We start from the raw sequence: 13832 nt of genomic DNA, 5'->3' as shown, positions 1-13832 counted from the left end.
ATGGATTTAGCACTTCAACTGTACGCGTACTCATCTATTTTTTGCACAAAGTGAATTTTCATATTGATTTTTGTTAATGTTCATTGTTGTGTTTTTGTGTTTTTGTAGGAGATGGATACGTTTATGCTGTTGGTGTGTACATATGGTTGCAGTACAACTGTAATAAATGTTGCCCGCGCAATGTGTTATTCTCGTTTGGTGGAGTGTTTGTGTGAGAAATGGGATGAGTTGTCTGCTGGTTCTATTTCACTGTTCTGTAAACTACCTGGGATTAGGAAGTGTGATTTGGACAATGAGGAAGAATTTCAGAACATGTTACTGCTTGCTAAATCAATGGGGGTACAACATGTAGAAGTTGTGGTTGAGTTGAAAAGTGGTAGTGTTCAGTCAACTAGTTTGGGATTGGTGCGTGTGGGGGTTGAGGAAGAAATTGATGCATTACAAAGATTTTGCCACCATAACGAGAAGGTGTTGTTGTCAGCCCCTTGGGCAAATGGTATTACGCATGTGGGACAACGGTTTGTTGGAGGTGCACAAGAATTTCGTGACGTTTTATGTAAGTACGCCATCCAATGTGGGTTTCAGTTTACATACGTGAAGAACGAGACAACAAGAGTTACTGCTGTGTGTGCGATGCGGGAGGAGAGGGGCTGCTTGTGGGCTATACATTGTAGAGCACAACGAGCAAATAATTTTTTCTACATCAAGAGTTTTAGTGATGTGCATACGTGTGGTACGGATGTCCGAACATCGAAGAATCCGCGAGTTAGTTCGGATTTGGTGTCGAGTACCATATCTGAAATTGTGAGGGATAAGCCGTTGACTCGGCCGTGTGATGTTGTGACTATTTTGAAGAGGGATTATGGGCTAGATGTGAGTTACCATGTCGTATGGTTGGCTGTGGAGAAAGCAGAGGCTGGTATTCATGGAGATCACTCATTATCGTTTGACCAGCTGCGGTGGTATTCGGATGCTGTGATGCGGTACAATCCGGGGAGTTATGTCAATATTGACTATGATGCGAGTAGTCAACAGTTTCGTCGTTTCTTTGTGTCATTTGCTGCGTGTATTTCTAGGTTCAATTCTTGTCGGCCTTTATTATTCTTGGATGGAACATTCCTCAAAGGAAAGTACAAAGGTCAGCTACTAGCGGCAACGGCAAAAGACGGAAACAATGGTTACTAATTTTTTTACCTTTATATTCGTGTCAATATTCACATTGACATGCATAGTATGGACAAATGAGTAATGGAGAAATTATAAGTACTGTGAACATTGACATTAGTAAGCACTGATGTGAATGTTTACATCTGTGTCTGCTAATGCCTGTAATGTGAACATTCACACTATTCTACACTGATACGTTCACATTATTATACATTTGTGCCTGCTAATGACAGTTATGTGAACATTCACATTCACATCAGTGTATACTACTGTCAGTTGATCTGTTAATGAACAGTACTATGAATGTTCACATTATCAATTGCTGAACAATCAAAAATGAATTATTGATGGGCGTTAATGTGAATGTTCACATCATTGTTGTTTATGAACTTTAATCCAGAAATAACAATAGTAATAGGGCAAGGTAGCTGTAAACATTCACATGACCTGTTTCGTTTATATTGTTTTCTATTCAATTTGGAATAATGTGAACAGTTGTATATTGGTGTTGTGTTGTAGGTCTGTTTCCTGTTGCATTTGCGGTTGTTGATTCGGAGACCACGGCGAATTGGTCGTGGTTCTTGCATGAACTTGGGAAGGTTGTTGATGGTAACCGCCAGATTACTTTTATTTCGGATCGTAATCTTGGCCTGTTAGAAGCTATGCCAAAGGTGTTCCCATCGGCTCATCACGGTTATTGCTTACAATACTTGAAGAGCAATTTAAGAGACCGGATGAAAGGAATTGATAATGGCTTCAGGGATCACCTAGTAAGTAGTTTGGGTGATTGTGCTTATGAGCCAACCGTGATAGGGTTCCATGAAAAGCTTGCAAAATTAAAAGAGGAGGGTAAACAACGAGCACATGATTTTTTCAATGACTTGGCACCTGAGCACTGGGCAAATTCATACTTCAGGTAATAATAGTTTCATAAAGTGTTCCATTGGTCAAGTCAGAATGGTAGCGATGTGAATTATCAGTTAGGATTTGTAAAAATCTTGCAATTGTATTTCATGTTCAATGTCAGTGATGTGAATGTTCACATCTGCTAGTAATGACTGATTTGAATGATGTGAATGTCCACATCCGTTGTCATATTTTGCTGTTGTTAACATTCACATCATTCTGTCATTTAAGTTGATGTTAGTGTTCACATCTGTGCATCGTGTAAGTTGATGTTAATGTTCACTGCGAATGATGTTAATGTTCACTGCGAATGATGTTAATGTTCACATCACTCAACGTGAATGTTCAAACCTGTTAACTTTCGTTTTGTAAAATGTTTGTGATATTGTGCAGGGGCATGCGTTATGGGGAGATGACTTCCAATGCGGCGGAGTCATTTAATAACTGGATTAAAGAAGCGCGTAATCTTCCTATCACTCAAATGGTGGACACAATTCGTACTCAGTTGATGCGGCAAATGTCTGCACGGCGTGACCAAGCAAACAAATGGAATGAGCTTATTTGTCCTACATTTGAAACAAGCCTGATGGATTCGTTCAATCACAGCAGGTCTTGGCAAGTTAGCAAATCCAATGAGAATGTGTTTGAAGTTCATTCGATACCATCTGTTACTGTTGATGTTGCGAGGCGTACATGTTCGTGCTTCAAATGGCAAATCAACGGATTCCCATGTGACCATGCTGTTGTTGCCATTCAGAAGAGCCGCTACAATCTCAATGATTGTGTGGAACATTACTTTCATGTACAGACATATCGTGGAGCGTATTCGGGTGCCATATTCCCTATACCATCGGTGGAGAAGCCGCCTTTTGATCCCATGGACTTCACTATATACCCGCCAACTGTGAAAAGACCACCCGGCAGGCCGAAAAAGAATAGGATCCCATCAAGGGGTGAGAAACTTAAGCAAATAAGGTGCGGGAGATGTGATAAGCTGGGGAGCCATAATCGGAAGTCATGCAGGGAGCCGATATAGGATGTACATTTTTCATTTTAACGTTGTGTTTTACATTGGATTCTTATATTCATTTCTGAAATAAGATTGTGTTGTGTTGGCAAGCAAAATAATGGTTTGGCAAACTTAGTATTTCATTTCTGCGTTGTCATTTTCTTTTTCTGTATGAGACTGATTTTTTGTTAAAGTTGTAATGATAAATACATGATGTGGACATTCACACTTACGTAAACGAATCATATTATGTGAAAACTTGCACATGGGTTGGACATTTTTACCCTATTGTTGTCAATGTTGACATGAATATAAGTTGTGATGTGAACTTTCACATGCATGAAGATTGACATGGTGTGAACATGTACAACTGTTATGAATGTAAAGAAATGTGAATATTCACACCTGTTCATGTTACCCGTAATGATGTCATGCACACAATGTGTACATTCCTGCACAAGGTATGTGTATTACATTAAAAACTGGTTCCACAAAGCGCATCAAATATGCTCATCACAACACGGCATTATGAATATCATAAGTGAGTATGAACATTCACATCAGTGTTGCAACTGTGAACAGTCACATCTGTAAACATTAGTGCATATGAATATCGTAAGTGAATGTAAACATTAGTGCATATGCATATGAATATCATAAGTGCATGCTCATCACAACACGGCATTATGAATATCATAAGTGAGTATGAACATTCACATCAGTGTTTACAATTGCTATGACCAAGAACAAAGGTGAATATTCACACGTGTGTATGTGAGCCGTAATTATGTCACGTACACCAAGTGTACACTCCTGCACAAGGCATATGCATATCATAAGTGAGTATGAACATTCACATCAGTGTTGAAACTGTCTTATGCATATGCATATCATAAGTGAGTATGAACATTCACATCAGTGTTGCAACTGTGAACAGTCACAGCTGTAAACATTAGTGCATATGAATATCATAAGTGAATGTGAACATTAGTGCATATGCATATGAGTATCATAAGTGAATGCTCATCACAACACAGCATTACGAATGTCATAAGTGAGTATGAACATTCACATCAGTGTTTACAATTGCTATGACCAAAAACAAATGTGAATATTCACACATGTGTATGTGATCCGTAATTATGTCACGTAATTATGTCAGGTTCAAAGATAAGTTGAATTTTTTCTCACAACAACACAGCATTATGCATATCGGACGTGACTATGAACATTCACATTAGTGGTACAACTGTGGACATTCACATATGTAAAACATAACAACACCAAAATTAGTTCAAAATTCGCAGTTGCCTTTTCCCTATTAACAGATGTTGTATCACTGTTTTACAATCAGTTGTTGTGTCAAAATATCAACGCATTCCATATTAACATTAAAATCGACTGTTGGTTAGTTCGTAGGTGGACACCCCCCACCTATAGGTTTTAAGGAAGCTCTGATTTCTTATGATTCAAAAAACTGTGCACTAACAAATCTCGTAGTCCACACCATTCTGCACTACTGAGGCTGCCCACAATTTCTTCATGATATATGTGCGCCCGCATGATGTAACATACTGCAGGTCCGCAGTCCACTCTGTAAATGTGAAATGGTTTTGATTAGCAGTTGACATGAATATTTGCGTAATGGTTATGGACGATTTGGAAAAAATGTAGTGAGGCTTACGAGTCGTCGCCTTGCTGAGGACAGACATCAACACTTTTGGTTGGTTGTGCTGTATTTTGGCCTGCTAACTTAGTGTATAGCGGTGATGACTCGCCAGTAACGCTCACAACATGCTCAATGTAGTTCCTCTGTGTATGGAATTTCACATTAGGCACTTACAAACATGTGTGTGTACAGTCATTTAATGCACGAGAACAAGTCATGTTTGTGTTGAAAAATAGCCACTTACAATTTCATTTGTTTGGTCGATATGCGGGTCATGTATGCTTGTTCTTGGGCGCAACGAGTTGTAATGCTTCCACAAATTTTCTTTAGCATCATACACAACTATCGTCCAGTGGTACTCATGATGCAATGGGAATAGTAGGTATCTCTCTCCTTGGTAGTTTTTAACATGTGCATCAATGTGTTTACTCCTTTTGCGAGGATGGTACTCTTGTATCACTTTCTGTACACATTTGACAAATAATTAATGGACTGTGAAGTTTCACAGTCACATTACAAGTAATGGAATGATAGATTTTACCAAACAGATGCTCGTGAAGATCAATGAGGCTTCATCCGAAGTTGGGTTGACCACCTCTTGTTGTTCATGCAACATTTCAGCATATGCATCTATGAGCTGCACAAACATGGGGTCATATTATATAGATTTTGTGGTTGTGAGTGTGTGTGTATGTGTGTGCATATGCATGAAGAGTAAATTATATTTGTAATGGCATACATTGCTGTGTATTGATTCCTCCTTGATAAGGTTGACAATGTCATCAAAATACACATGTGTAGCCTTCGAATCTCCTTTCCACACCAGCAGCCTGGGCATTATTAACAAACCAATGTAAATATTCACATTGCATATTTCTCAACAACCCAAAAAAACTGAACACAGTGAGGAATATAGACTATTACGGAATGTGAATGTTAACATTGGATGTTTGCACAGTCACTTACTCATCACCTCCATTTTTTTGTAAAGCTTGGACCTTTTGTTTGTCATGTTTGGACATCTTGGCCCAGACTTTGAACTTCTTGGTAAAGGATAATTTTTTTGGCTGCTTCGCTGGTGGGTGTTCCTCCACATCTTCAACAATTTCGACTGGATGGGGCTGCTTTTGGCCAGGTAAGTCTGGGTATTGGAAGTCAGGCAGGCGATGTTTTTTGCGATCTTTTTCCTTTATACGCTTGACCCTTGAAGGTGGGCTGATATTGTGTTGCATTGGGCTAGGGGGTTGCCTTTCTAACATAGCTTGTGTGACAATGTGGACTGACTGGTCATCGTAAAGATCCTGAAGAATTGTTTTATCGCATTCTAAGTCGATGACCAGCTGCGTTAAGCATTTGATTTCTTGATCCTTCTGCTCCATGGACTTCTTCATTTCGATATTCACGTTGGGTGGGCTAGACTGGTTAAACAATCTATGTTCAAGATCAGCTATGACTCTTGCCCTCAACTCCCATGAAAATTGAAGGTGTTTGTACTTTGCTTCCCATTGCCTTATGACGCCCCAAGCCTTCCGATTTTCTTGGATAAGCACATCAATGATATCAGGTTGCTTTGTGTCTGGTATTACAATAGCGCTGTTATAATGTTGGCTGCTAAATGGAATGTGAATGTCCTCATCACTGTCCTTCAGGTCTACCCCATCCCCAGAAAAGTGGGAGTTGCTGCCACTGTCTTGTTCTCCCTTGATGTCAGAAAGGTTGGGAGATGTTCTGCCTGGTTCATAAATTTCAGGCTCCACCTTCAATGTTTTACGCTTGAACTTTTGTAATTCTGTTGGGATTGCAAAGAGTTCACCGGCATTAACCTGAAAATGAAAAAATTATGTTACTTAACGCATATATTTTGGGTGGTGTTATAATGTGGATGTTTTGAGCACTAGTTGAAGGCCCTACCTCATTAAAACCCAAATCTGCTAAAGAGATGGTTTTCATCTTCTTCTGCAAAGCAGTCAGATCCCACTTCACACAGCGAGGAAAAGCATTGGGTCTGTGAGGTTGGAGGACGGTTGTGTGCTCACACAACCAGTACTTCAATAAAACAAGAAACGCATATTGTTATTTAGCATTTGCAGAGTAAGGGCAACCTATGTGAACATTAATCACAGTGGCATTGTTGTGAACATCCCAGTAGTACATTATCATTGAATGTGAACATTCACATCTGAGAATCGTGAGTGATGTGGCACTGTTGTGAACATTCACAGAAGTATGTTATGAGTGAATGTGATCACATTCACTGCTTCAGATGTGAACATTCACAGTAGTGAAAACATAATTGCCTACAGAGCAGTGTGGTAAACATTCAAAGTAGTACATTATCATTTAATGTGAACATTCACACTGTTCACATTTGAATCACTGATGTGAATGATGACAGAAACATAAGTGCTGTGGCACTGTTGTGAACATGCACAGTAGTATGTTATGAGTGGATGTGATCAGTCACATCAGTGGTTCAGATGTGAACATTCACATCTGTGAAACATAATTGCCTACGGACATTCACATCAGAGGTGCAGATGCCAATGTTGACAGTTGGCTTAGATGAAAAACTCTGGAGGACATTTCAATGTTATTATTTGAAAACATGGGTACTTACCATCAATAACATGACACAGCCGGTGACTTTTGCTGGATTTTTGTCATTTTGGGAAATAGATGATGTCAACATTGTCCTAATTTGCTTGGCCCAATCATATTCTTGCATGCTTTCCAGTGGGACCATATGTGCGTAGTAGCCCCATCCTATTGTCTCTCCGCTTGTTGAGAAAAAAATCTTCTGGCAAGCATACATGCACACTAGTCGGGCAACTTCTTCGTTGTCATCTTTCTTTTTTCCTTTCAATGCCTCGGTCAAAAGGGTTTGTATCCATTTTGAAGTCAACCGGCTGACGTTTTTGCATCTTCTGTTTACAATGCCAGTCTTTGGTTTCGCACCGTATGATATGTCCATTGGCTTGCTGCCACAGTCCACACCGAAAATCAGCTTGATGTCGCTGTTGTGTATTTTCATCTTCTTCTGCCCAATGTAGAAGGCATCTTCTGAAGCTTGGTACATTTGTAGTACATGCACAACAACGTCATCATACTTCATGCATTTATCCAGGTCGATTTGATTGTTTCTCAATGCATCAAACAAATTCCAAAAAGGTGTTTGTCGAAGGCACCGAAGCTGTGCTTCTGTGAACTTGGTGGTTTTCATTAATTTGACCAGTCCGGTCATATTAGATCTGTAGTTCACATGGCGCATGTCGACATTGGTGCAAGTATTTGTTTTTGGGGTTTCTTCCTTCACATGGGACTCATCTCTTTTTCTCTTTCCGGTTTTCTTGTGTGCGACATCTGCAAAATGGAGCATTTAAAAAAAATTAAGTGAAGGCTCATGTGATTAGCATAGTGGAACAGATGTGAACATTCACAGCATTTCCACTGGTGTGCATGTTCACAGTTGTGTGCGTGGGTGTGAAGCACCAGAGTTTGTGTGTGGTTGTGAACATTCACATAGGTACATGAATGTGTATTTCGACTGTGTCACGACAAACACAATGAACATATCGTGTCAATGTGTGGTAAACAATGCATTTTTATACAACCATGAACATCGTTGAAGAGCATGTATAAAATTTTCAGGCAATGTGAATGTTCACAGCATATAGGAGCAGCACCAATAATATCTGATTGTCCTAAAATCTTCAGGGAATGTGAATGTTCACAGTATAGAACAACAGCACCAATAAAATATGCCTCTTTAAAAATTTTCAAGCAATTTGAATGTTCGCAGCCTAGAACTACAGCACCAACAATGTCTGACTATCCAAAAATTTGCAGGCAATGTGAATGTTGAAAGCATAGAACAACAGCGCCAATAATAGCTGACTCATCTAAAATTCTTCAGACAATGTGAATGTTCACAGCCTAGAGCAAAAGCACCAATAATATCTGATTGAACTAACACTTTCAAGCAATGTGAATGTTCACATCGTAAAACATTAACACCACCAACATCTGACTATCCTAAAATTTCCAGGAAATGTGAATGTTGACAGCATAGAACAACAACACCAATATTATCTGAATGTCCTAAATTTTTCAGACAAATTTTACAGACAATGTGAATGTTCACAGCCTAGCCCAAAAGCACCAATAATATCTGATTGAACTAAAACTTACAGGCAATGTGAATGTTCGCATCGTAGAACATTAACACCGCCTACATCTGACTCTCCTAAAATTTCCAGCAAATGTGAATGTTGACAGCATAGAACAACAACACCAATAATAACTCAATTCTAAAAATTTTCAGGCAAATTTTACCGACAATGTGAATGTTCACAGCGTAGAGCAAAAGCACAAATAATGTCTGATCGAATTAAAACTTTCAGGCAAAGTGAATGTTCACATCGTATATAATTAACACCACCGACATCTGATCCTCCTAAAATTTCCAGCAATTGTCAATGTTGACAGCATAGAACAACAACACGAATACTATCTGAATGTCCTAAATTTTTCAGGCAAATTTTCAGACAATGTGAATGTTCACAGCGTAGCCCGAAAACAATAAACCAATAATATCTGATTGTCCTACAGTGATCAGGCAATGTGAATGTTCACATCTTCCAACAACCAGAACAACAACAGAATTGGCCAAAGTGTGTCAATGCCTGTGAATTTTCACAGCATACAACAACAACACCATTAATACCTGATTACGCAAACATTTTAAGTCAATGTGAATGTTCATATCTGTTACCAACAGCAACAAAAAAAAAAAACTGGCCAAAAAATTTTTGAAACCATATCAATGGTCACAGCATTGAACAACAACAGAATAACATCTGGAATAATTTGATCATCAAACCATTTCCAATCAATGTGAATGTTCACATTTTTCAATAACAACAACTACAACCAGAACATTTTCGAATGTTGACAGTTGTGAACACAATGTAATGGCAAGTGTAATGTTGTTGAGTGCAAAAGTGAAAAAATTTAGGGATTACGATTGAGGGGTTCAGAATAAATGAATGCTTACGTTTTGTGCCCATTTCGACGACAAAGATGTTGAGACGAAGGGACGATTCGACGAAGAAACGTATACAGTTTTCTGGGCGTACGAACGGCGAAGAAGATGATGAGACGATGTGACGATCGAACGAAGACAGGCTTCTCGGCGTAGGGATGGGGAGAAGATGATGAGACGATGCGACGATGCAACGATGGAAGGAATACAGTCTTCGGGGCGTCGAGGCGATGTGGAATGTGGTTTTGGATTTCTGGACTGTAGAGGTACTGTGCGTGATTTCTTGCGCAAGAATAGAGAGGGGAAGAGAAACGGTTATTAGATTCAAAGAGAGAAAGAGGGGCGCGTGTTTTTTTAGGGCTTTTTTGGTCTTTTTGTATAAAATGGACCTAATGGAATATTACAAAACAGTATGGGTTTCATGGAACAACACTCTTAGATAATAGATTTACTAAAAAAGCTCTCTATTTTTTACCCTTTCTATTTTTTCTATACTTCTCATTTTACTTTTTTTAGGGTCAAGAGTATCCTTTTATTTCCATTATTCTCAGGGTTGGGAACTTGCCGTCATGGCCCATACATTTTGAAAAACATATTTATTGTACATTTTTTTAAGACAGACGTGATAAAATAAAAATGTTTCAATTATTATATTGATCTAAATTTTCATGAATGATATATATAAAAAGTCTTATAAAATAAATAATTTAAATTATTAAATCAACCCTGCAAATCCAAACATGACGGCCAGATATAAGTTTGAATTTGAGGTAAGCAAAACCGTATTCTTAATTTATACTGTTCTTGGTTGTCGTAGGCCCATAGTATAACTAAATTGAATTGAAAGAACAATAAAGAATTAAGCCCATTGTAATGTGGACTAAAAATTTTTTTGGCCCAGTATCCTCTTAGGAAAGCACAGCTTAACACGTCTTGGACCAATAGTTGCATTGCATTTCATTATGATCCTGTTTAGTGAAGCTGTGGAAAAGTAATTAGTTAACAGCTTATAACTTATAACTGTGAACATAAGTTAATTTTTAATTTATAAATTAAGCTTCTCTTCCCCTACTCAAAGAGTAAGTTGATTTTTGACTTACAAAAAGTTATAAGCTGTATTGTTAAACTGAACCAAACACATCAAAATAATTTAAATTAAACTAAAAGCTAAAATAAACTGAAAATAAACCCTACCAAACAGGACTTATGACCCAGGGCCAGCTTAAGTTTCATTAATTTCTTGTTCTTTTGGTTAAGTTCAAAACACTTATCATTGTCTCTAATAATGTTATTACATCTTTTTCAATGAATTGATTTATTTTTAATTAAAATTTCTTACAAGTTTAATTGTTCAAACACTTTTTATTACATTCCCAAAACCCCCACTACCTTAAAAGAGGATTTGCTTTGATAACAAATTTCAGAATCATATAGGCATAGTGAAGCAACATATCATTTTAGACAGTTTAATTATCAATTTACCATCACACACACACATATTAGAGTGGTGATAGACAACTCTAAAAATAGAGTTCTAAATTAAGAACTACTTATGTGACAATTAAAAAATTAAAAATAAATAAAAAATCAAAACATCGGTGAACTCCATGACCCACTCATTAGAATTCCGCTAGAGCTCTTAATTTAGAGAAAGTAAAAAAGTTATAGCAATAAAAAGAGGGGTTTTACAGAAATGAAAGTATGTATGCTGATCAAAGTCTAAGAAGGTTTAAGTGTAGTATGAAAATCACAAAACAACCTCCTAGAAACAGCAAACAAGTTACAAAAAAAGTACTTGTAATTTAGTTTAATCTGTGCAAAATATGGCCGCTCTGCCCATCAAGTGTATGTCGCATGCGGATGGAAGTTTTTCGCACGCTAAAGATGTTGGTATAAAAATAAATAACTCACTCCCATCTAATAATTTACTTGATCACAACCTTCTATTACTTCATTTCAAAAGATCAATGCTTCTCTATCTTTCTTCTCCTGACGTTGTGTTTGGTTAGGAGATTTGATAAGAGATTTGAAAAGAGAAAGAAAAAAATTCGATAAAATGTGAATAAAATATACTTACATTTCACCTAATTTCATATATATTTTCCCTTTCTCTTTCTAAATTTCTGTCCAAATGCCCCCAAACACAGCACATATGTGCATATATATTGTGTGTGTGTGTGTGAAACTAGTATAGTTTAGATCAAGAGCTAAACATACATGTCCACATCTCATAGGTCAACAACCCATGATAAAAACACCTTGCTATCATCAAAACAAAAACCAGCAAATTAAAAAAATAAATAATAAATAAAAAAGAAAGGAGAAGAAAAAGAGAGGAAAAAAAAATGGTCTTAGTGATACAGACACACTCTTGAGATTGAATGAATGCCTCATTATTTGACATCCATCATCAGTGTAATACAGTAGATTTGTGATCTACTGTGTGTAGACAAGACAAGAGTGAGTATAGCTAAGACTATATCTAGTAGTTGGATCTAAAACACAGTATTGGATGGATGAAACATATATAGTTTCATGTTGCACCCACCAAACTAATGAAAACATAAAGCATACGGTGAATGGGGAAGGGGAAGAAAATAAGAGGAAGAGGCAGGAGATGGAAATGAGAGGCTGAGTAGCTAGGGTTTACAGACTTTTATAAGCATATTTTTATACATCAAGTGCTGACAAAGAGTTCGGGCAGAGAGTGGGGTTGGCTTTGGGCTGCCCAAGTATTAAAAATTAATGTAGTTTCTCGTCTAGGTGAGGTTGGTGGGATGGGAGCTCGAGCTTATCTCTTTGCACGTTCTCCACAACTAAATACATAGGATCCGGATTGATTCCAGTCCAAAATCCGACTGACAGTTCAGTTTCGCCATTAGGTTATTTTTTATTTCGTTTCGATGATTCGTATTATTCATATTTTAAGATTTGTTGAGTAAATTATTTCTATAAAAAATTAAGTTCAATAAATTATTTTTATAAAATATCGAGTTCATCGGATAACGAAAATCACGTGTTCGAATCAATTTTATATGAGCTATTAATTTCTCATCGTCTATTTTTTTCATATAAAATTGATCTGAATACGTAATTGTTGTTATCCGATTAACTTGATTTTTTTGCAGAGATGATTGACTCGACAAATTCTGAAATGTGAACGGTTCAGATTATTAAAATGAAACACAAAAGCAGGCCCAATGGACAGAACAATACCTCTCCAATCCAATTTTGAATTAAAGATATTATTATGTTACATTTAGACTTGAGATATACAATGTAACTTCTCTAAATTAATAGTTTTGGAACTACTTAAATTCTACTAATTTAGTAAGATATCAATTTATTGATTTATTAATAATTATTAATTTACAAAGATATTTTTAATTGTTTTGCTTTAACAGTAAACATATTATACTTATTCAATTATCAAGGTTCGATGAATGTGATTTATTACATCAAGTTGCCAAGTTAAGATTCAAACTACTATAAGATATATCTCGATATTTAACTAATTAGGAGTTCATCAAAACAAAGATTCAACTCATTATATTTAACTAAAGATCGTAACAAGTGCTTGAATCAAAGCAAACACTAATTAACCCAACACAATCTCTTATGGTTTGTAGTATTTTTAGTTCAAAAATAGCAAATATGACTTTCCATCTCAAAGGCGTCAAGAAAAGAACTACTACAGATGAAATGTATTATGTATTGTTTAGCTAATTATTAATTTATAAAATATTTGGTGTCTAAAATACAAAAAAGAAAAATATTTGGAATGTATTATCTTATAATTTTATGGAGATTATTAATTTAACACTTTGGTCCCAAGTTGGAGACCAGACAATTTTATTATTTAAAAGAGATTATTAATTTAAAATAGGAAAATATTTGGTAACTCAAAATTTTGTGGCTCAAATGGCTCAAATCTGTCAAAACGACGTTGTTTTACACTCAAAATCTGTCAAAACGACGTCGTTTTAAGTGATTTGAGCCATTTGAATCATAAAATTTTGAGCTACCTAGCATTGTTGTTT

At 36.7% G+C, this 13832-nt stretch overlaps 2 protein-coding genes and 1 long non-coding RNA gene across 3 annotated transcripts; 1 reads left to right on the top strand and 2 right to left on the bottom strand.

The window, feature by feature from the left end:
* LOC145813112 (uncharacterized) lies at nucleotides 1–3109 on the top strand. The gene is made up of 7 exons (XM_082908382.1): nucleotides 1–20; nucleotides 109–159; nucleotides 276–556; nucleotides 872–1177; nucleotides 1687–2083; nucleotides 2467–2692; nucleotides 2882–3109. The coding sequence occupies exons 1-7, from the start codon at nucleotides 1–3 to the stop codon at nucleotides 3107–3109; spliced, it is 1509 nt and encodes a 502-aa protein (XP_082764508.1).
* Nucleotides 3110–4371: 1262 nt separating this feature from the next.
* LOC114263119 (uncharacterized) lies at nucleotides 4372–4896 on the bottom strand. The gene is made up of 2 exons (XR_014356528.1): nucleotides 4767–4896; nucleotides 4372–4676 (listed from the first exon to the last, which is right to left on the bottom strand). It is a non-coding gene; the product is annotated as an uncharacterized LOC114263119 (long non-coding RNA).
* A 727-nt stretch (nucleotides 4897–5623) lies between these two features.
* Nucleotides 5624–12429, bottom strand: LOC145813447 (uncharacterized). The gene is made up of 2 exons (XM_082908875.1): nucleotides 6663–12429; nucleotides 5624–6574 (listed from the first exon to the last, which is right to left on the bottom strand). The coding sequence occupies exons 1-2, from the start codon at nucleotides 6699–6701 to the stop codon at nucleotides 5714–5716; spliced, it is 900 nt and encodes a 299-aa protein (XP_082765001.1). The 5' UTR covers nucleotides 6702–12429; the 3' UTR covers nucleotides 5624–5713.
* Nucleotides 12430–13832: the final 1403 nt, after the last annotated feature.

Source organism: Camellia sinensis, chromosome 15 (assembly GCF_055761805.1).
Source record: "Camellia sinensis isolate YWXY chromosome 15, ASM5576180v1, whole genome shotgun sequence".
Classification (NCBI taxonomy): Eukaryota; Viridiplantae; Streptophyta; class Magnoliopsida; order Ericales; family Theaceae; genus Camellia; species Camellia sinensis.
Note: the sequence above shows the minus strand (reverse complement) of the source record. Positions and strands in the feature narration are given on the sequence as shown.